Source organism: Ambystoma mexicanum, chromosome 7q, assembly GCF_040938575.1.
Source record: "Ambystoma mexicanum isolate Mex_15411 chromosome 7q, UKY_AmexF1_1, whole genome shotgun sequence".
In the NCBI taxonomy this organism is placed as follows: Eukaryota; Metazoa; Chordata; class Amphibia; order Caudata; family Ambystomatidae; genus Ambystoma; species Ambystoma mexicanum.
In genome coordinates, this window is record NC_090941.1 from 554,782,990 (window position 1) to 554,803,593 (window position 20,604).

The window sequence follows — 20,604 nt, forward strand, 5'->3', positions numbered from 1 at the left end:
TCCTGAAACAAGAAGACAAAAAGGATAAAGGTTAGAACAGGAGTTTTAACTTTAATCCTTACCTGAATCCTGATCCATTTCGCCACGGAAATGAAAGACAGAAGTCTTTGAAGCATCGCTTCGCATTCCTACGGCGCCGCGCTGAACTCACCTGCTTGGCGGTACTTCAGCATTTCATCACGCTCTCTCCATCTCGCGGCCGCCCTCCGACACCTAAGGAGACAAAGACAGCAAGGTGAGCAAGGGGACTCTCTAAGGCCATACAAGCTACCCCCAAGGACTTACCTGATTTACCACGGGAGGTACTCACCTCATTTCGGGTCGGCGCAGTCAACTCTGCTTCATCGCCGTACCCCGGCCCCTAAGGGGAAAAACACAATAGACTTACCTGAATCTTACTGAGTGCCATTTGGAAATCTTCGAGTGGATTAATTGGCAACCTGCAAGGAATCGGACAGAGTGAAGAGCAGACATTTGAACTCTTATGAACAATTGGACTTTAGAGTCAATACTGGAACTCTCCAATTCCTCTACACCAGTGAAGTAACTGGTCATCAACGCGCCCCTGCGGTCGACGCAGGATGGAGAGCTCATCCTTCCAAACCATCAGGTGAGACTAAGGAGGGGAAATCAAGAGTGATCAGTGGGAAGACGACGGGAGTGGGGAAGGTGGGTTGACACTCAATTCCACGGGTGGTTAATTCCTCTTCTCCTTTGCAGAAGAATATTCTTGCGAGCCAGACAAACTAGGCTGAGCGGGCCAGTCCAGTCAGTCATCTCGGCGCTACACGTCATGCTGGTGGAAATAACAGCGGCCCAGTTCCGGTCGACGCCCCCGTGGGAACCAGGTGAGCGTACCATCAAGCACACAGAGCCAATAGGGAGTTAAGCTCTACCAGTCCTGTGTTTCAGGCCCAGTCTCCAGTCAAATAGCCTTCAGGGAAGAGTTTGAGGTCGTAAAAGGTCAGAACAGGCTGAGTGACATCCCCGTGGATACCAGGTGAGCGTTACACATCCCTCCCCTGTCTCCTCCTTTGGACTCTCCCCTGACTCTGTCCCAACTAACCTCCAACTCTCTATCACTAACATTCTGGACATCCTTGCCCCTGTCATGAGGATCCGCATGAAGCCTGCCTCCAAACGCAACTCAAGATATGACTAACTTAGCCACTTTGAAACAAGAGTGCAAAGCGTTAGAGTGGAAGTGGCAGACATCTAGTTCATACCCTGAGAAACGGGCCTGCCGCCTACTCTAAAGGCTATACCATCTTTCCATCTGCTCCAAGAAAAGAGCTCATGTCCAACCTCGCATCTCTGGAGCTACAAACAGCACAGCTATCACCCCTTTCTTGGGCAAACTCATGGAGAAGCTGGTCATCCCCCAACTGACCCTCCACAACGAAATCGCTGGCTGCCTCCATGCCCACCAGTCTGGTTTCAGGGCAGCAAGAGGTGCTGAAACTGCTCTCTTGAATACCTGAGAAGACCTACTCTCTAACCTGGACTCTAACTCTCCTTCTGTTCTGATCCTCCTCGATCTCTCCGTTGCTTTTGACACTGTCAACCACTCCATCCTCATAAACTGTCTCCGTGATACCCTAGGAATCACGGATAGGGCACCGGCATGGCTTACCTCTTTCCTCTCTAACAGACCCTCCCAAGTTCAAATGGGTCCTTTTCTCTCCCCTACCTCACTCTCTACCTGTGGCATCACTCAGGATTCTATCCTATAGCCATGGCTCTTCAACATCTACCTGGCACCTCTGACTCACCTGATCTCCACCTGCTCTCCTACCTTCAAGTGTAATGCAGATGTCACACAGCTCTCTTTCCGGCTGCCTTCCCCTGCCACCTCCCCCTCTTCCTGCCTTATACCTGACTGCTTGTCTGCGATTCAGGCATGGTGCCCTGCCAATGATCTCTGCCTTAACGCCAGTAAGATACAGATACTTCTCATTGAGACGCCTGCTCCTAGCTTCCCCCTCACTCTCTGGCCAGACTCCTGGGGGCCCCTCCCCTCACCCACCTGTGAGGCAAAAAACCTTGGGATCATTTTTGACTCCTCTCTTTCCTTCTCTCCTCACATCACAGACCTTGCCAAGAAGTCAAATTTTCAGCTTCATCTCCTCCGGGGCATTCTACTTTTCCTCCCCTTCCCACAGAAACTCAATGTCTCCAGAGCCCTGGTTCTCTCTATACTTGACTACTGCAACAGCCTCTTCATCAACCTTCCTCTTTCTTCCCTTTGCCCCCTCCAACTAATCCAGAATAGGACTGCAAGACTTATCCTTGGACTCAACACAGGGACCGCATCTCTCCAGCCCTAAAATCTCTCCACTGGCTCTCAATGACTGCAAGGATCAAATTAAAAGCCCTTTGCATCATTGACAAGGCTGTCTGGGGCCTAGGACCTCTCTACATCCAGCTTTCCCTCCCAAAATACCACCCAGCCAGAATCCTTCAGTCTTCTGGTTCCAACTCTCTGCAGGTCAAATGTTTCTCCAAGCAGAGAGTGGAAGGTAGACCCTGCTCTGCAGGTGTTGCCTCCCTTTGGAACAGCATCCGTCCCCCCTCAGACTTGAGCCGGATCTTCTTTAGTTCCGGAAACTTCTCAAGACCTTCCTTTTCACCTCTTCCTTCCCTCTCTCTCTCCCGTGCTAAACTCTCCACCTGCTGCTGCGACTGGGGCCTGGTCCCTTCAGAGTCATACAGGGACCATACCAGCATCCTTTGCCAGCACTTGCCCTCGGGCTCCCTATCCCAACCCATTGCTCCTGTCCACTGCACTTTTCCTCCCCTTCGCCCCCTCTTTCCCCTGGTACTTGCCGCCTTGGCCTGAACAGCACTTGCCTGGCCAATATAACCGTTTCTTTATTCATGTTGTTTTCTTATGATATCCCATGCTCCCCTCCCCCTTCTTGACTTGTGGCGCCTAGAAACACATGTGTATAGGCGCCATACAAATGTCCAATAAATAAATAAATAGCATTAATAGTTTGAATCTTGAGTGAGGACGCTGCTATAATGCTGCACAGTTGTTGAGGTGATTTTGAGTGAGTCAGTATCAGAATAAATATCCTTGTTTGATAAAAGCTGCACGAATATAAAAAGGCGATTATTAGTTTCACTTAAAAATCTTCTTGGAATTACTTCTGATATTGTGTCAAGAAGGATAGAATGCAAAAGGACTATACGGGCAAAGGAGCAATAACTGGCTGACTAAGTCTGGGAAATCATAAACCAGCCTCTTAGCTCGAGGATTACCCTAACGTCGGATGTATGGCAGCACAAGGTGCATCTGAGCCCAACATAATATGAGGCCTGAATTGTAAAATCCAGGACTAAGAGGGGATTAGCCATTTCTCTGCTTTGCATAATGGGTACATGGATGAGCAGCCTAGTAGTGGCCACCACTCAGTAGATAATGTTTTAACGTCTGATCTGCATATTCCTTGCTGAACCTTCAGTCAAAACGAAATTATAACCACCTTGACCGTTTCCTCTAGCCATAAGAGCCCTGACCCCGACCTCTGCCCTTTCGACATTTATAAGCATTACCTTGTTTTTTGGGCCCCAATCTTATCATAATTAGTCAATGCTATTATTAGAGTCCTGGTTACCCCGGCCAACTGGAAGCATTCAATCCTTGTTCACAGCTTTAAAAAAGGGATCACAATAATTTGGGTTGCTACCGTTCCATTTCTCTGCTGGATTCAGTTGCCAAACTATTTGGGAAATTAATATTATCAATGATTTTGGTTTGATCTAACTATCTTATACAATATCCCCCATTCATTTTGTTTCTACGAAGGCTTAAGTACTACAGATCAAGCATTACATTTATTTCTGATAGTCAGCAAATTTAGAGATGGCTACAAGACTCCATTCTTTTTGACTTTAATGGACTTGTCCCGAGCCTTCAATTGTGTCAACAGGAGATTGATATGGGGAAAACTATCAGAGAAGGGACTCAGTGAGATTCTGTAAAGCATGTTAATTATTCTCACCCTTTACATCTAAGAGAGGGGTGCGTCAGGGATGTGTCCTGGCACCGCATCTATTTAACTGATATATTAATGACATTGAGAGCAAGCTGAGTAGTCTTCAAGACGTAACCATTCCCTCAGGTCGACAGTACCCCATTTTATTATACGTGGATGACACAGTGCTTCTTACGCATACTCTGATAGAGTTGTAATCCCTAGTGATATTGTTTCCTTATATAGGGGTGCAATAGATCTTTCAATCAATATCTCAGAATCTAAAGTGATGGTATTGGGGACACAAAATCCATAAAGTAGCATCACTTGCAAATGTAAGAAAATGCACTGGGACCCAGCTATTGTTACTTAAGAATCTCCTTTGTGAGTTCTGGCAGCTCAGTTAGTCATGTTCAGGATCTAGCAGGACAGATGAAACAGTCTAATGGGACACTAATCTGTTTTGTCAGAAATACTGGAACCATGCCCACTAGAGCAAAGACGGTAGAGATGGCCAGCTAAGCAGCAGGGGCTTAGGGGTATTATAATCGTCAACCGTTAATGCATGTAGAACATGATTTTCTGCGCAAGGTCCTCAGGGTGTCTCAGCACTCTTTGTTGTTTTCTGCTCGCTTAAATAAAAGTCTCTTATCTGCCAGTCTACATCAGAAGCAAGCCTCCAATACTGTGGTGTTCCACACAGACCAACGCCACAGCTGTTCTAACACAGAGGGTACTTAGTGACTTACTGAAAAGCAGCGTTCGGTCGAAACTAGAATGGTTATCATATGTCAAACTGAGTTGAGAAATATTTGTTTGGGCTTGGCTCCTGGTTTTCCGACCCTTCTACTAGAAGGAAGAGTCTGCTAAATGGGCGCTACTTTGGCCATCAGAATGTATTCATTAAGAGAAGTCCTTGTGTTAAAGATGCCCATAGATTGTACATACCCATTGAACTGCCTCATTCTCTAGATTGTTACCTAACATGAATCAGGAGTTTGCCTTCATACGATGAATGATAAATGTTTTTATTTATTTAATCAAAAATGGTAAGGGAAATGGTATATGTGTAATGCGTAATAGGTGGGGTGTGGGGTAAGGGTATAAATTAGGGTAGGGAGGGGCGAGGTTCGGGTGTGGGGGGTCTCCCCCCTACATTAAAAAAAAAGTAGAAAAAGTAAAAAGTAGATTTCGGTTTTCAGTTGAATGGATTTGGTGAAATCTCCATTAGGTGAAATATTTTTGAAGAAATCACATACATCCTGCATGAACAGCCTTAACTAACAGCAGTGGCTTCTCTATTACCATTAGATCTAAGTACTGTTTTTTTGGGGTTGATCAAAATTAGGCAATTTGAGATGCAGTCCCTTTTAAGATCTCCCTCTCCTATGAGGTTATGATGGGTTGTTGTGTGTTGGCAGTTTGTCCTATGTCTGTGTAGCCCTCTTATCTCATTTCACCTTGGTCCTATGAGAATCTACACAATGTGACCTACCAAAGATTGAACAAGAAGTTCAAATATCCTAGGCTATCTGCCTATCAACATTTTACCCAAGTTGATAATTTTCTGAGTTTCACCCACTCTTTTATTTCAAATATGCGTTATATTTCAAATATGTCAATGACAGCATGTGGACCTTTTGATCACAATACATAACTTGAATTTAATTGACATTAGCATCCGGTAATTTATCATGGCCTCTCAGCAAATCATGGATCTTAGAATGTGGGTTTACCATATCGCATCAGCCCACATTCTCTGTCAGTCAGTGATGGGTGCTTTATTTCGGCTCAAGATCATAAAAGCACACAAAACATACAATCAATAAAACCGATACAGAATTAAAACACTGCTTGAAGCACAGATTTGCGGCTTGAACTTATATAGTGCGATACCTTGCAAAAATAAATATATTTAAAAGCTTGAATGAATTAGTACAAGTCATACAAAGATTAAATTAATTTATGCCCTAGATCAATATATGAAACCTCCACGTAATAAGGTACGAAGCAGAGTTGACACACAACCGTAATATCATCCAATTCATACGGCTACATGTACCCTTTCCATTGATAGATGCATTTTGGTAACATGACTTATCAAATGACCCAACACCTATTAGAACTTGTTTCTATAATTCATAATATACAAAGGTTAAAGTGCAATGTGCTACCGTACAATTATATGATCACAGTATACAGATCCATTGCTGAATTTCTGGCTTATAGGAGTGCTGCATCTTGATATCTTGCATATTACAACAGCACCAGACTAGGTGGATCCTCCTTCTCTGTCCAAGCGCCAATCAACTGGAACTCTCTGCCCCTGCACATCCACAACATTGACAATCACTTGGCATTCAGAAAGACCCTCAAAACCTGGCTTTTCATTTCGTCCTCTTGAAACCTTCTCTCACTCTACACTGTTGAATACACGCACAGAAACACTGGCCCAAACCCGGCAACACGCCTATCCTCCCTAACCTCCACAGATGTCGGCAGCATTCGCAGTGACACACAGTGATAAATTCGACCCCCCAACCCATTTACAATCGTACACCACGCCTCTGTGCCTACAGGCCCCTCTCCCACTGCTCAGACTTTCAGTCTAGGGAGACCACAACTGGCGCGACCAGCCAATAGCGTTGGACCTAGAAAAATGATATTGAAGATGAACTACATCTGAGTTTAAGGTATGTATACCTTGCACCACGTCTGTGGACCCAGGCCGCAGGCACGGCCACCCATCCATGCACTTTAGAATGCAGCTATTGCTATGCAATTCCAGTCTAGCAGCTTGCCTAGTCGTCCACACTGAAACCCCTGATGTACCTCAACATCTCTGCCATTAGTATACAGCGAAAACCTACGAAAAATGTTAGTCTAGCTGGGCACACATCGAATCTCCGGCACTGGTACTCTATTCTAAACCACCAACGCACCCGCCTACGTGCCTGACCTCGAGGCAGCTAACCCGGCAAAATGCACACACGCATCTTATAAATCAACTCTTAGAATCTACCACACATGGACTACGGTCCCTGAGAACGTTTCAACCACAAAGCGCATTGAGGCCATACAAATGGGGAAAGGGTGCTACATAAATGATGACTATAATACAACAATACAATAATAGAATATCGACCACAATAGGAGCCAGCTCATTAATCATTTGCGTCTCTTCGACCATCTTAAAATAGCAGCTTGATATAATAAGTAACTAAAACCTAATAGCACACCTTATAATATTACGTAATAAGCAAGGATTCAAGTGTGGTGCAGTACAGTACAAATATGTAATCTTGATACCAGTCAACAAGCCTTGTGCTACGTCAAGGCTAACATCCAACGGTTAGATAGAGCACCAATCCTTTTGCGTTTTCTCAACCACGCTCTTTGTACAAACTTGGTTACTTTATGGGCCACAGCTGAATTGCTGGCATCAAGGAAGAGAGCCATAGCTGGCTCAACCTAACCAATGCACAGCCTGCTTGAACAACGCAACTAGGTATTTGGCTCTGAGGTTGTACTACCCACTACAAAGAAATAAAAAATGGATGATAGACTCCACCATTAAACCACACTATGGTCCCCATGCCAAGCTTTGGTGAACAGACCCAATTTCAAGGTGCTAATACTAAGTTCAAGAAAGAGTCTATGCAAAGCAAGCACTCGGATATCCAGACAGGCTTCAAAGCCAAAATCGTCCTCGTTTCTGAGGCACCTCATACCAGTAGAACGTTTTTCACAAGCAGCCACCATGGAGCATCTAGAAAACTTAACACTTGCCTGTTTTTAGCACCATGATATGCCGGCCACTGCTATCTTCCCTCCAGCGATCATGCCCGACTTCACACTTGGCCCTCATCCCCACTCCCTAGAGCCATCCCCACACTTACACTTTGCTCTACTTTTCTCACAGCACTCGCTCGCTCTTTTCTCAGCAACTCTTTATGCTTCTTCTCCCACCCCGCCAACCTGTCCGATGTAATTTTACCTCCAGTGCCATTTTGTATTGTAGCTCTTTTAAATTGTAAAATGGTTGCTGACACATCAGTGGGGGGCTTTACTGGCTGCTTATGTTGCTGAGACGCTCATTTCAATATGCCGGTCTGCTCTCTGCTTTTTAGAGAGGAATTTGGCAAACTAGATGCTATTATATCTGCGGAATTAATATTAAGAAGAGAAGACCTCTAACTAAGCAGCAATACAATCATTTGTGTGCTCTGTTTTATGAAGATGGTACCAAAGAGGATTCCCAAATGAGTGGTATTGACCTCAATCTTTAGAGTTTCTGGTGACCAGAAAAAAATCTAAAGAAAGCATTTTCAAGGCAAGATTATATTCAATTGCACCATTCCTGCAGAAAAAAACCTGCAGGTAAAATTCTGTTATCATTTTGGATTCATTTGTAGTATGTGACATGATTAGTTTGTTTCGTGTTTTGACACTAACAGGGTTACCCTCATTTTGTATGTTTAGGGACATAGTAGAGGAGCTTCCAAGATTGACAACATTTATACATTGGTTTCCAATAATGCTCACAAAACCTTGCATCAAATGGGCTATGAGACGGAGGTTTTGCCTGTATCTACATACTGGGACCAAACACAGCGTGTTGGCAGTTTCTTATTGTATTTCAAGTTGGATTTTAACAAATTGTGCGAGGTAAGAGGAGGGGTATGGAGATTTAAGTGGACCCAGATAAGCAGGAGATCGAAAGCCTAGTAGAACAACATGTAATGTCATGTTTTTTTCAATCTCTGTTTGGTTGTTTTACTGTATCCCTGCTGTCTTTGTCTAGTTACATGCCAATCTTGATGTATTTTAATGATCATACATATCTAGTGGTTGTTTGTCGTTGTTTGGAAAGAGGGTGTATATACAATATTGATAAAAGACTGTGAAAAAGCAGTGGGTGTTTCACAACCTATGCCCCAGGGATCCCGTACCCGGGTGGCCAGGGGAAGGCCATCGCTTTTGGATCCCGACTTTGGGGGTGGACAAGCGAGAGGATCACTTGGGTAGGGTTTTTTCCACAACCCATCTAACCCCTATCCCTGCTTATTTTATGGGAAACTACAACTCCCATAATTCCTCCCAACTTTACTTTGACAAAAGTACTGCACCAAGGAAGATGGGGAATGAGGTTGGAAGGAATAACTCCCCTGACTTGCATTGGCTCGGTCTCTGTAATGAGGTCATGCAGAGTTAGGCACGTAACTCTAACAATGTACACCTGTCACTTATTAGCACTTCCTGTGAAGATAAAAGGTGGCGCGCACGGGCACACAGCGAGGATGGGTACGAGATGCAACAGCTCTTCAGAGGCTGATGCGGACCAGGCTGTGGAAGGCCAACGGGCTGATCCACAGCAAAGCCGAGTGAGCGGAGGAAGGAAACCTTCAAGTTGCCAGAAAGCAGCCTGCGTCCCTCTGGGGTGAACGGCAGAGTTGGGGAGGAGCAGAAGAGGCGTTGGTAACGGCCTTGAGCTGCAAAAAAGAGATTAAAGAAATCCAATTAACATAAGCGGTGAGTTATCGAGGGAAACAAAAGTCTGGTTGATGTTGAAGGTTGCGCATGTGCTGATGAAATGCGGATGAACAATTGTTGAAAGACAAGGATACAAAGTAGCAGAGTGGTCCTGCGAGATGAAGTCCCACATTCCAAAGTCTCCGTGAAATGTTATGAATTTAAAGAAAACCGCAGTATGGAAAGAAAGTTGAATAAGAGGAAAGTTACATTTGTGAACTGTGAAATATGCCAAGTGGGCAAACGTGAAATATAAGAACTTTGAAAAAGGCCAAGAAGGCAAGTGTATGCGAATGAGAACTACAAGTACCAAGAGGCATTGGTGCTTCAAGAGAAATTGTGAATTCAAGGATTATTGAAAGAGAGGTCGAAGTAGTCATTCAGAGGTCTATGTAAATTCCTTGCAGTCTCGAAAGGCTTCGACAGTGAAAAGATATATGGATAAACGTGGGGAAGGGAACGCCCACGAAAGAGAGGCAGGATCAAGCCCGGCAGAGGAAAGCCTGTAAGAAAGTGACATTATATGAACTCAGTATTGATGGAAAGGCAGGCAGAGCCTAAAGAAGTGATTGAAAGCCTAAGATTGAACTATTGAATTGTATCAGTAAGCCAAAGTGTGCAAGGCTGACAGAACTGTGTCATCCACCGATCCTTTTTTTTTTTTTAGAGCCTCTCTATACCATGTGGGGTTGAACCTGGCGAAGGGAGTTGTTACTGAAGCGATTCTAACATTTCCTGTTGAGACCCTTTTTTTATTTTGTATTCCCTTGACAAATGGTGAGGGAGGGCAAGGTTAGTTTTTCTTAGTATAGGCCTTTTTATTTTGACCAGACTGACTTAAACGTATTTGTTATTGTTTAATGGTCGAGATTACTCCCATTTTAGAGTTGGGGCCAGTTAGGAATTCTACCTTCCCAATCAAAAGTGTAAATAAAGGTTTTTGGAACTTGTATCCATTGTGTCTGTGTCTGAACACAGTGTGAACTTTTTGCATACTTTGCCACCTAAAAATGATGACGGATAATATATTTTTTTGAAAATCATTTTTGAATTTATCATTTTTAGTTATTTATTAACTGTTTAAATAGAAGCATAACTTTGTACATCCTAATATTGTTTGTATTTTGGAGATGGATTTGATGATTCCTGGACACATGGAAGAGGTGGCAACCTTAATAATGTTGTCTTGTTTGAAAAGTAATGGATTTGAAAGATATGATTTTGCATGCGCTTTTTCAAAAAAAGAGATAAATGCATGTAATATTTAAGTCATTTTTTAAAATAGTTTACTATCACATCTATGCATTGGCACCCCAACATGTGTTTCTCCGCTTCTGCAGATGTTCAATGCAGGGGGATGTTCAATGAATTTCAAGATTTTATGTTAGTCCTATTTAATCTGAAACATTCAATTTAAATACTGAATTGAATGAAGAGACTTGTGTTATTGATTGTAACATTTGTTTGTAACATACTTTGTTTTCAGTTACTTCGTCCTTTTTTTATATACAGCAACTCTAACAGCAACTCTTACATTTGAAAAGTAGTTGCTTCAAAATTCAAGCCTTTTTTATGTGATCCACTTTTGAATGTTTGTCTTAAACATTTCCTCTAATTTATGTTTTTGGATTTCTGAAGAATAAAATATATGGTTGAAAATTCCATGGATTAGGAGGTTTTCAGTTATCGATAACTCTTTCAGAGCAATTGTATGTTGCTTGGGCCTCCCTCTGGAACAGCCTTGGTGCCACTCTGAAACTTGAGGAGAACCATCTCCGGTTCCGGAAGCATCTCAAGACCTTCCTCTTTGCTTCTGCCTTCGCTCCTCCTCTCCCCTGCCGACCTGTTCTGTCTCGGCATCACGCACCTGGTTACCCTCTGACTTCCGGGCCCAGGTACCTGCTCACCCTGCCACCCACCCGCACTGGGCAAGCCCTTGCACTGGGGTCTGTATCTGTAACCCTACAGTCCCCCAGACCCCTTTTTCTGCACTTATCTGACACACCCTGTCTGTTGCCTTAAACCTAGCACTTGCGACTTGCTGGCTGCACTACAACTGTTTTCTGCTTTTATTATTTATTTTATTTATTTATTATTTATTTGTTATTTTTGCTCAGCACTTTCCACTTCTCCTCACCCCCATGCACTTTCACCTTTTCCCTCATCCATGCACTTGCATGATCTCAATGTCACTGGGCCTAGCAAGATTGTTGTTTTGTTCTCCCCTGTTCCCCTCTCTTGCCTCGTCAAACTCTGAAACACGTGTGTACAAGCACGATACAAATAAAATATCAATATCAATATGTGACAATCCCCTGTAAATAAGACTGAGCTTCACTGCTATATTTAAAAAAAAATGTAACAAATCTTATTAAATCCAAAGTGGAGTCCTTGGATGGTCCATTTCAAAGTCTGTAATTTTGGGATTATCTCCAATCTTCTTGGTTGTAGCACTTTTGTTATTTTCTGAATTCATGTTTCCCGTATGGGTTTTTTTGCTCTGCTTTCCAGTCCCTCCTATTCTATCAGCGGAGGAGAAAGTGCTGTTTGCAGATCCATTCTGGCAGCAAAAAATACATCGTTTTAAATTCAGATACAAAATCCACTATAACACATAAACAAATACAATTAAAACAATAAAAAGAGATTTGGTAATTACATCCTAAAATACTATTTGTTTAAAACAGAAAACAAAATTTCATCATGCCTGTGACCTAGATTTATTTCCCACACCCAGAGCTGCCTTAATATAGACTAGGGCATTCTCCAATCAAAAATAACACATAGAAATGTATTGGGAGCAGCGACTGATTGCAGGTAAATTCATTCTAGCAATTTGGAGATTATTACACTGTATGATCATGGATCAAAACATGGGCTATAATTGATACTTAACTAAAAGATATGTACGGCTTTACCATTGAGGATAGGACAATTGCGGATTGTACTTGAAACACAAGTCGCAATTTGAGGACATGCAAAGGAACTTTAGTTGGACAAGAATGTACAATTACTGACCTAGTAACGAGAGATTGTTGGGAACTCATGAAATATAGTCTCACTTTATTCTACCTACTTGGTCGAAATACTACAATGTTTCTGAAGGGAGGATACTGAACAGTGGCTGTCACTAAGGCACAATATTTGAATGTCTGACTTCTTGACATAACTAATAGAATGTAGAGGGTGTATTGGCAGGAGTGTGGACCTGGTACTCAAATCAAAATAATGAATTCTGTTTAATATATTTTCTGTGATAACACGTGTTTCGACAATTCCATCGTCTTTTTCAAATCAGGGCTAATGGTGCTAGTTCATATCTCCTACTTCTTACATTTTTCAAGATCAAGGGTTGGGGTTCAACCCCAGTGCTACTGGTCTGGATTTGAAATTTGGTTTTCAAGTCATGGGTTAAATCCCTTACTCCCTTAGCGTGTCTCGTACCAGAATGTCCTCAAAGGAGAAGTACGAGATATGAACTAGCACCATTAGCCCTGATTTGAAAAAGACGATGAAATCGTCGAAACGTGTTATCACAAAGGGCACTGTAAAAAGTACAAAACATGTTGAATTCAAAATTAAATTCTTACAAAAACAAGGAGAAGAAGGGTCATTTGTCTTCTTCTTCTCGGAACATATGGGCGCATGAGAGAAATTTCAAAGTAACTAAAAAGATTTTGTGTTTGAAGGTAAAACGGAGTAGAGGAGCCAGACAAACTCTGTTGTTACAATCTCATGCAACCGTGAAAGGTTAATCTTCAGCTACAAATAAGGGCACTGAGGTCCACCTGCAAGGGAAACCCAACCAAAAAAGGTTCCTCAGTAAGATACTAATATATTTTCTGTATACATTATTGTAATTTTGATTACCTGTGTGATGAACTGATATGATCCTTTTTCTTGTTTTCTCAGCTAGCTCTGTCTTAAAATATACCCTTTTCCCCCTTTTCCCTCTAGACAACTATATCTAAAGACTATGGAGTTTGGGTTAACAATGCATTAATATGAATTTTGTGCGAATATTGTTTGGAAAATGGTTTATGTAAATTGATTTGTTTTTAAAGATGTATACATAATAAAAAAGAAAATTGATTTGATTTTTTTTCTCGATATATGAGAAACGATAAATAAGTGCTATTTGTCATCCTCCATACACTCCAATCTTCTTCTTTGTCCCTTTACTGTTTTAATGGATCTGTAGACCTCACTACCCTACCCTCTCCTCTGATGTCACTTCCTTTTTAAGGGCTTGATAGTTCACAAAAGGGAGGACAAACATACCACGAAACATTCTTACAGAAATGTTGAAAATAAATGGCTTGTAAGGTTTCTTTTTGCTGGAAGGTTGAGAGATGATGAATCATTAACAGTTATGAACCACATATTTTTTGGGGGGAAACCGGTATGTCCCCTCTCTTTTAAGAAAAAAACATAGCCTGACATGTACAGGGAAGATGGGTGATAAGCGGTTAGTAGCTCCAGGACTCTTTGACTTTGCCAATGTATGAAGACCTGTGAAGGAAGTGTTGCACATTTAGTAAATCACTTGTCGTCCCGGTGACTGTACCTCTCTGAAAACTGACAGTGGATCTGATGGTTGTGTTTTCTCCTGCAGTGTCACAGCCTTTGTCCCAGTCTGTTGTGCAGCATTTACGATGGATAATGCAGAAGGATCTTTTGGGTCAAGACGTCTTCCTTATTGGACCTCCAGGGCCTCTGCGACGCACCATTGCCATGCAGTATTTGGTAAGTCCCCAAAAAGGCTGTGCTCCCTTTTATAATAAAATACAAATCTGAGCTATGCAAGTTATCCATTCTAAGTGTCAAAATGCAGACAACCCTGCCAGTACCTGCTATGGCGTCTGCCTCAGCCAGCCTCACCCTTTAATATCATCTACCTGCTCCCTCTCAGATATTGGATCAGCTCTGCAGCAGACCCGCGAATGGTTGAAATAAGGCAAACGTTGATGGCCCTAAGCACTGTTTCCGATAAGAATAAACTGATCGGACCCAGGGGGAGGGATGAGGGAACAAGGGAGGCAGAGGGAGAGGGTTTGGTTGTTGAAGAAACCGTTAAAATCTATCTTGGTTGATCACTCAGTGATGTTGGTTTAGAGTATTATGGTACTGTATATGTTTATTCCTGATTTAAATCACAATAAAAACTTATTGATAAAAAAAAATGCAGAGAATACAGTAGATGTTTAAAGCGAGCTGCTAGCCGTGCTATAATTAGAGCAACCGTTCCTGTTTTATTCCTATCAGAAGCCTATCTCAGTACTGGCATCTGTGCCCTCAGATTTAGAGATATAAACTGATTACAGAAATGAAATCTAAGGAAGCCCCCCGCCTCTCCTAAACTGTGTGTGTCCTCCTCTAATAACTTGGTCACTGCGGTCTGGTTCCTATTTTGGTTGGTCTGTGACTCTTCAGAGTGGTCTTCATATAGTGTTCCACTTTTATTAGGCCCCGCAAATGCGTCCACAAAATGGCTGCATAACCAGAAATCAAATGTCCACTATTAAGAAGGAAGAATCTCAGTCGGTAAACTCTAGTGGATTCTCCATCTCCATCGCAGCCAAGTGGTAGATGAAACATTGTTTTTTTTCCGACTCATGACGTTATGAGAACATTTCTGCATTTTTGATACGTGACTGTCTGCCATGTTATTATTTTTGTGTTTGTCGAGACTTATTGGGTGTCCACCCATGGACTAGCCTTACAGAAAATATAATGGAGACCTTGTTAAATTACTAAACAGTGCACTTTTAACAGTGAAAATAGGAAGTGACCATACAGCTTCGAAATATAAACCACTCTACCATTAAAATACACGGATTAATTACTATGACCCACCCTATGACTAATAGGGCAGCATAGTTATCTAGTAATACAATGTTTAACCTTTCTGATGAGTGTTCCATTACTTTTCAATAATTCATTCATTTACCAGACTAAGAAGTGAAAAATATGGAGGTATTTTATATTAAATCCTAATTGCTTGAAGGGGACCAACTGCATTTACAATTTCCTTCTGTTGGGTCACTGGAATGCAATTTTAAACATTGAGGGTGCAGAGGGAGGGGGAATAGTTATGGGTATTCTGGTTTACTCTTCAGTTTTAATCCCCCTCTTGTGAAAGAATAAAATACTGCACGCCAACGTTGCTTTGCAGGCGACATTTATTAGTTGATTCCTATGGACTCTGCCTGCTATTTTGAAGGTGATAAATCGAAGAGGATGCCATAAGAATCCATTTGTTTTACGCCTGCATAAAAGGAGGCGGACAGCACAACATAGTTCTTAACTCGGCCTAGTGCCCTTTCGTGCTCCATACTGTCACTGTATGTAAATGGGTCAGAGTAGAAAATGGGGAGCGTAAAACAATTAAGCGTTGCTTTTAATGTGTCAATTTCCGGCTGTACCCTTTTTAAAATGAGGCTGATGGTCTGAGTTCTTTAAAGAGAAATCCCAGTCTTACAGCCAATAGGAGTTCCATAGTGGGACTGATTTATTAATGAAAAGAGTACCAATGAGTAGCATATGTGCACTCATACATGATATGAGATCTGGTGCAGCTCTCATTAGTACAGGCAAGGTATCTGCCCATTTTTAGAAGTACGTTTACTGCAACCTCGTTTCCTCAATCACGTGTTAAACTGTTCATTGCTACACTCCGCTTTGAGGCGACATAAATGCCTGAGTGAATTGCACATTTTACATACTGGAACGTATTTTGAGTTTTGGGTCGTGTGACATTGTGACCTCATGGTCATCATCACATAAACCTGGAGAAGACATCCCCCAGGTCCCAAAACCAGCTTTATGGCCAGGAAATGCCTCAATTTTGAAGATGCCAGAAATCAGACCTATGACTTATAGAATTCCAACCTTGGTCAGATGGAAAATCTGGACCCGATCCAGAGGAGTAAACTACAGATTTGAAAGACGGAAAGACTATGGAGGAATTCAGTTCATGAACCTAAAGACAGGGGAAACATTGCATGATATATATTAAGTCCAAGTTGTATAGACCTAACTTGTTTGTTTGTTTGTCTTTTTCTTTATTCATTTATATGGCGCTCTGAACCCTGAGGTATCTGGGCGCATTACAGGTTGAAAAAGGTTACAGGCATTTTACATCAAATCAGAATTATGTACATCCCAAGCGAGTAGTTACACCATAGGTAGTTACATTAAATGTCATGTATCATAGGCAGGCGTTAGCATCAAGGTGCTGAACATAACAATACAAATATTTACAAGTAATCTATATACATAGCATTGGTAACTCATGAGTCGATGCCGAGGAATGAGTGTCTTAAAGCGATTATCTTAACGGGGAAGAATTTTAGGCGCTGGTCTAAACTCTAAAAACTTCCTTGAGTAGTTCCTCGAGTGGGTTTCAGTAATCAAGAGAGAACAGCCTCGCCTTAGCGTCTTTTCTAAATATTTGAAATGAGGGATTTGCTCTTAAGGAGTCAGGCATGGAGTTACAAAGTTGAGATGCCATGACTGTGAATCTGCCCCCTCCTGCTTTCTTAAGTTTAAATTTAGGGACCCTAAGGCTATTGGTCTAGGCAGTTCTGATAGGACGTTTCGAGGTGTGTTTAGTGAATTTGTTCACTAAGTATGTGGGTGCCCTGTTAGTGAGGCATTTGTAAGTGAGGTTTAAGGATTTGAGCTTTATTCTGTTCCTGTTGGCTACCATTCCGAGGAACGCCTGACGTTTTAAATATGCTGTGTTTTTGAGATGCTTAATGCTGTTCTCATGGCGATGTTTTGGAGAATTTGCAATTTGCTGATATTCTCTTTACTCATGCTAAGGTAGAGGGCATTGCAGTAGTCTAGCTTTGACAAAATAAGGGCTCTAGCTAATGTAATGCAGCTATCCGTAGAAAGGAATGGTTTGCAGGAGTAGATAAGTTTACATGTTAGCAGAAGCCGTAGCGTTCACTTGTGTATTCAAATTTAGTGCAGTGTCCAGGTAAAAGCCTATGGTTTTGACCTCCTTAGAGACTTACATTTTTTGGCCATCAATGATGAAAGAATTATATTGGTTGTTGAGTTTGATACATTTATTGGTTGACCCAATGAGTAAGAGCTCAGTCTTCTCGTCATTGAGACAAAGGCCATAAGTGGCCTCCAGATTTGTATGATCAGGTAGATTTTGTTGATCAGTGCCACGTCAATGTCGTCACCTGAGATTGGGATGAGAATCTGGGTGTCATCCGCATAGTTGCTATAGGAGACACCCAGATTATCAAGGATATCGAATAGGGGCTTTGTAAATATATTATACATGGTGGGAGAGACACACAAGCCCTGGGGGACTCCACAGGTAACCGGTACTGGGTCTGCTGACGAGGTGGGGGAGAACACTCTCATGGATCGGTTATCTAAAAAGGACTGGATCCATGTAGTGGCTTCCTTCGAGAAGTGGGCAGCAGATGTGAGATGGTTACATAAGACTTTGTGGTCCACCAAATCAAAGGCGGCGGATAGGTCCAAAAGGAGAAGAATGGCTAGTTCTCCTTAACCTTACGTTCATCCATTTGTTTTTTCAAGTGAATGAGGGCAGTTTCAGTACCGTGTCTCGGTCTGAAGCCAGATTGACGGATGTCAAGCAGGTTGTTGGTCTTCAGATAGGTTTGAATCTGGAGGTATGCTGACCTTTTTTTTTTTAGGAGAAACGGTACCGTAGTTATTGGCCTGTAGTTTGTGGGGATACTAGTGTCTACGTTTTTTTTTTTTTTTTTAAGAGGGGAAGAACCCAAACGTCTTTAAGATTCATACGGACTGTACACGTGTCGAAGGAGGAGTTGATTAAGGTAGTTAGAAAAGGGACTGTGTCTATAGCTGGCTCTTCGATTATCGCCTCCGTACAGGAGTCACCTAGGCATCTAGATGTTAACCACTTGGGGAGGACTAAGTGCAACTTAACCCCGCTCCTCTCCATAAGGAAAAAGATATGAGCACCCCACAGATGTGCTTTCCACCCACTAAGGAGGGCAGTCTGGGAGTGCAACCCCACCCCTTCTTAAGAAAATTGGAGGTAAAACAACTTTATGGCCTCCCTTCTTTGCAAAGGAGTTCCCAGTCCACAGACTATCAGAGAGCAGGTTCAGGAGCCTTCCAGATAGCAAGCATGGTTAGAGTTCCCACACAGCCAGCAGAAAGTATATTCCAGAATGGGATTCAAGATGGTGACTGGCCTATTTGAAGACTTCCTCTCTGGGGTCTGAACTATAGAGCAATCCAGGTACAGACCCATCACGTGATGTAATGAAGAATAAGGAGATAAGGCGGTAGACCAGTAAAGGAGTGGAGGAAGTGAAAGGAGTGGTGAGGAGGAACATCGGGCAGAGTCAAGGGGAGGATGGTGGAGATCCTTTAAGGGAGGAGGTAGAGGAGTGTGCCAAGGAGGATATCGAGCGTGATATTAAAGGAGGAGAAGAGGAGGGACAGAGCAATGTGGTTGGAGTCGATACCTTGTTTTATTGGCTTAAACGTAATGGGGACAAGACACAAGTGTTGGTGTTTTGTCCTCCCTCCTCCTCTTCTTTCTGGACTCCAGATTTCTGTCCGTCTTCTCTGGGTGATGTTCCAGTCCATGTCAAGGTGGTTAAGGATCTCATCATTAAGATCATGTCTTTTTAAATTAAAGCAAGTAATTTATTAGGCCCCTTCTAGATTTCATGCCCCCATCATTGCTGCCACTATTAATGGCAGCCTTGACTATTGTAACGCAACTTTGTTGGCCCAGCCTGCTTATCATCTAAATTGTCTGCAAGTCCTGCAGAATGAGCCAGTCCGCTTGGCCACGTATTTCTCATCTTTGATATTCAAGTCTGCCTGCAGCTTGCTTTTGAATTGTTTTTTCATAGGGTTGAGCATCGTGCAGCGTCGAGTCTTGATCCTCGATGGCCTCAGTAGGTTCCCTCGTGACGTCGATTCTGGTATATGAAGCACAGCACTGACCGTTACTACAGTTCAGTTATTTCTGCATTGCTGCATGCTTCGGAGCTACTCGCCTCAGCGAAATTTCAATTACGTCTACAAAACAATATTCTTCTAATATGTCCTCGACACCGAAGACGGGCATCAATCGGTGTTCAGACTGTGGGGCAAAAATGTCTATCACAGACACTCACTTCGTCTGTCTGTGGTGCTTGGGGTTGGGTCACAAAGTCGAATACTGTGGCTCATGTCAATCCATGACTGAAAAGGCCTTGCGGGAAAGTAAGCGAAAACTCAACCAGAGTAAGCCCTCTCCCAAATCGCCATCCGTTACCCCATCTAAAAGAAAATCATCCTCCGAATCGGGAGATGTTTCTCCCTGTTAGAAACCATCCTAAACACCGAAGACGTTTGAGGTCCATTTCTTGACACTCCTCCTTTTCTCAAAAGAAGAGTAAAAAACATCATCATAGATCCTCCTGATCGTAGTCTTCCTCTCCCGAAAAAGTTTAGTTTCCAAAACAGAACACGCCTCCAGCGTAATTGGAAAACTTCTGTTTGAAAATGCTTCAAGTTTTACAGAGGCAAGCACATCCGAGTGCCCCTCTGAAGGAGTCTGAGAAAAGAAGCCCCCCCTCAGCATCTAACAAGACCAGTAGAAAGTCTTGTGTGTCTCTGTCTCGCATGCCTTAAGGCCCAGGAAGTGAGTCTCCTCGACACAAGTCAAAGGAGTCTTCCTTGACGCACAAGAAAGAGCCTTTATCTGGCCCTTCGAAGCATTCATCTTCGGTATCGAAGCCTTCTTCGAAGGTATTGAAGCCGTTATGTTTATCGCCTGAACCTTCGAAGCATGTAATCCATCTACAGCCATCCAAGCATACAACATTTTTCGGCTCATTCACTGACTGCTTCGAGGAAGTTGTTGACGCCTTTGATGCCTTCGACACCTTCAACTTCATCAGTGCATTCAGTGCTCTCAAAGACTGCTAAACCTATGGCTGATATATCTAAGTGTTTTAAATCCATTCTTTGACCTGATATCTTCAGGCAAATGGGATTAATCTTTGAGGAAGATGAAGATGAAGAGGAAGATCAGCCCCCTTTTGGGTACAAATATGGGACACTAAATGTC

The 20,604-nt window shown here is 42.6% G+C and overlaps 1 protein-coding gene across 1 annotated transcript in view; it reads left to right on the forward strand.

Annotated features, from left to right (window-relative positions):
- VWA8 (von Willebrand factor A domain containing 8) overlaps positions 1-20,604 on the forward strand; it is a 3,012,337-nt gene that overhangs the window by 252,936 nt on the left and 2,738,797 nt on the right. Inside the window, exon 3 of the mRNA XM_069639376.1 lies at positions 14,128-14,258. Within this exon, the coding sequence (XP_069495477.1) occupies positions 14,128-14,258 (131 nt within the window). The remainder of the gene's footprint in view (positions 1-14,127; positions 14,259-20,604) is intronic.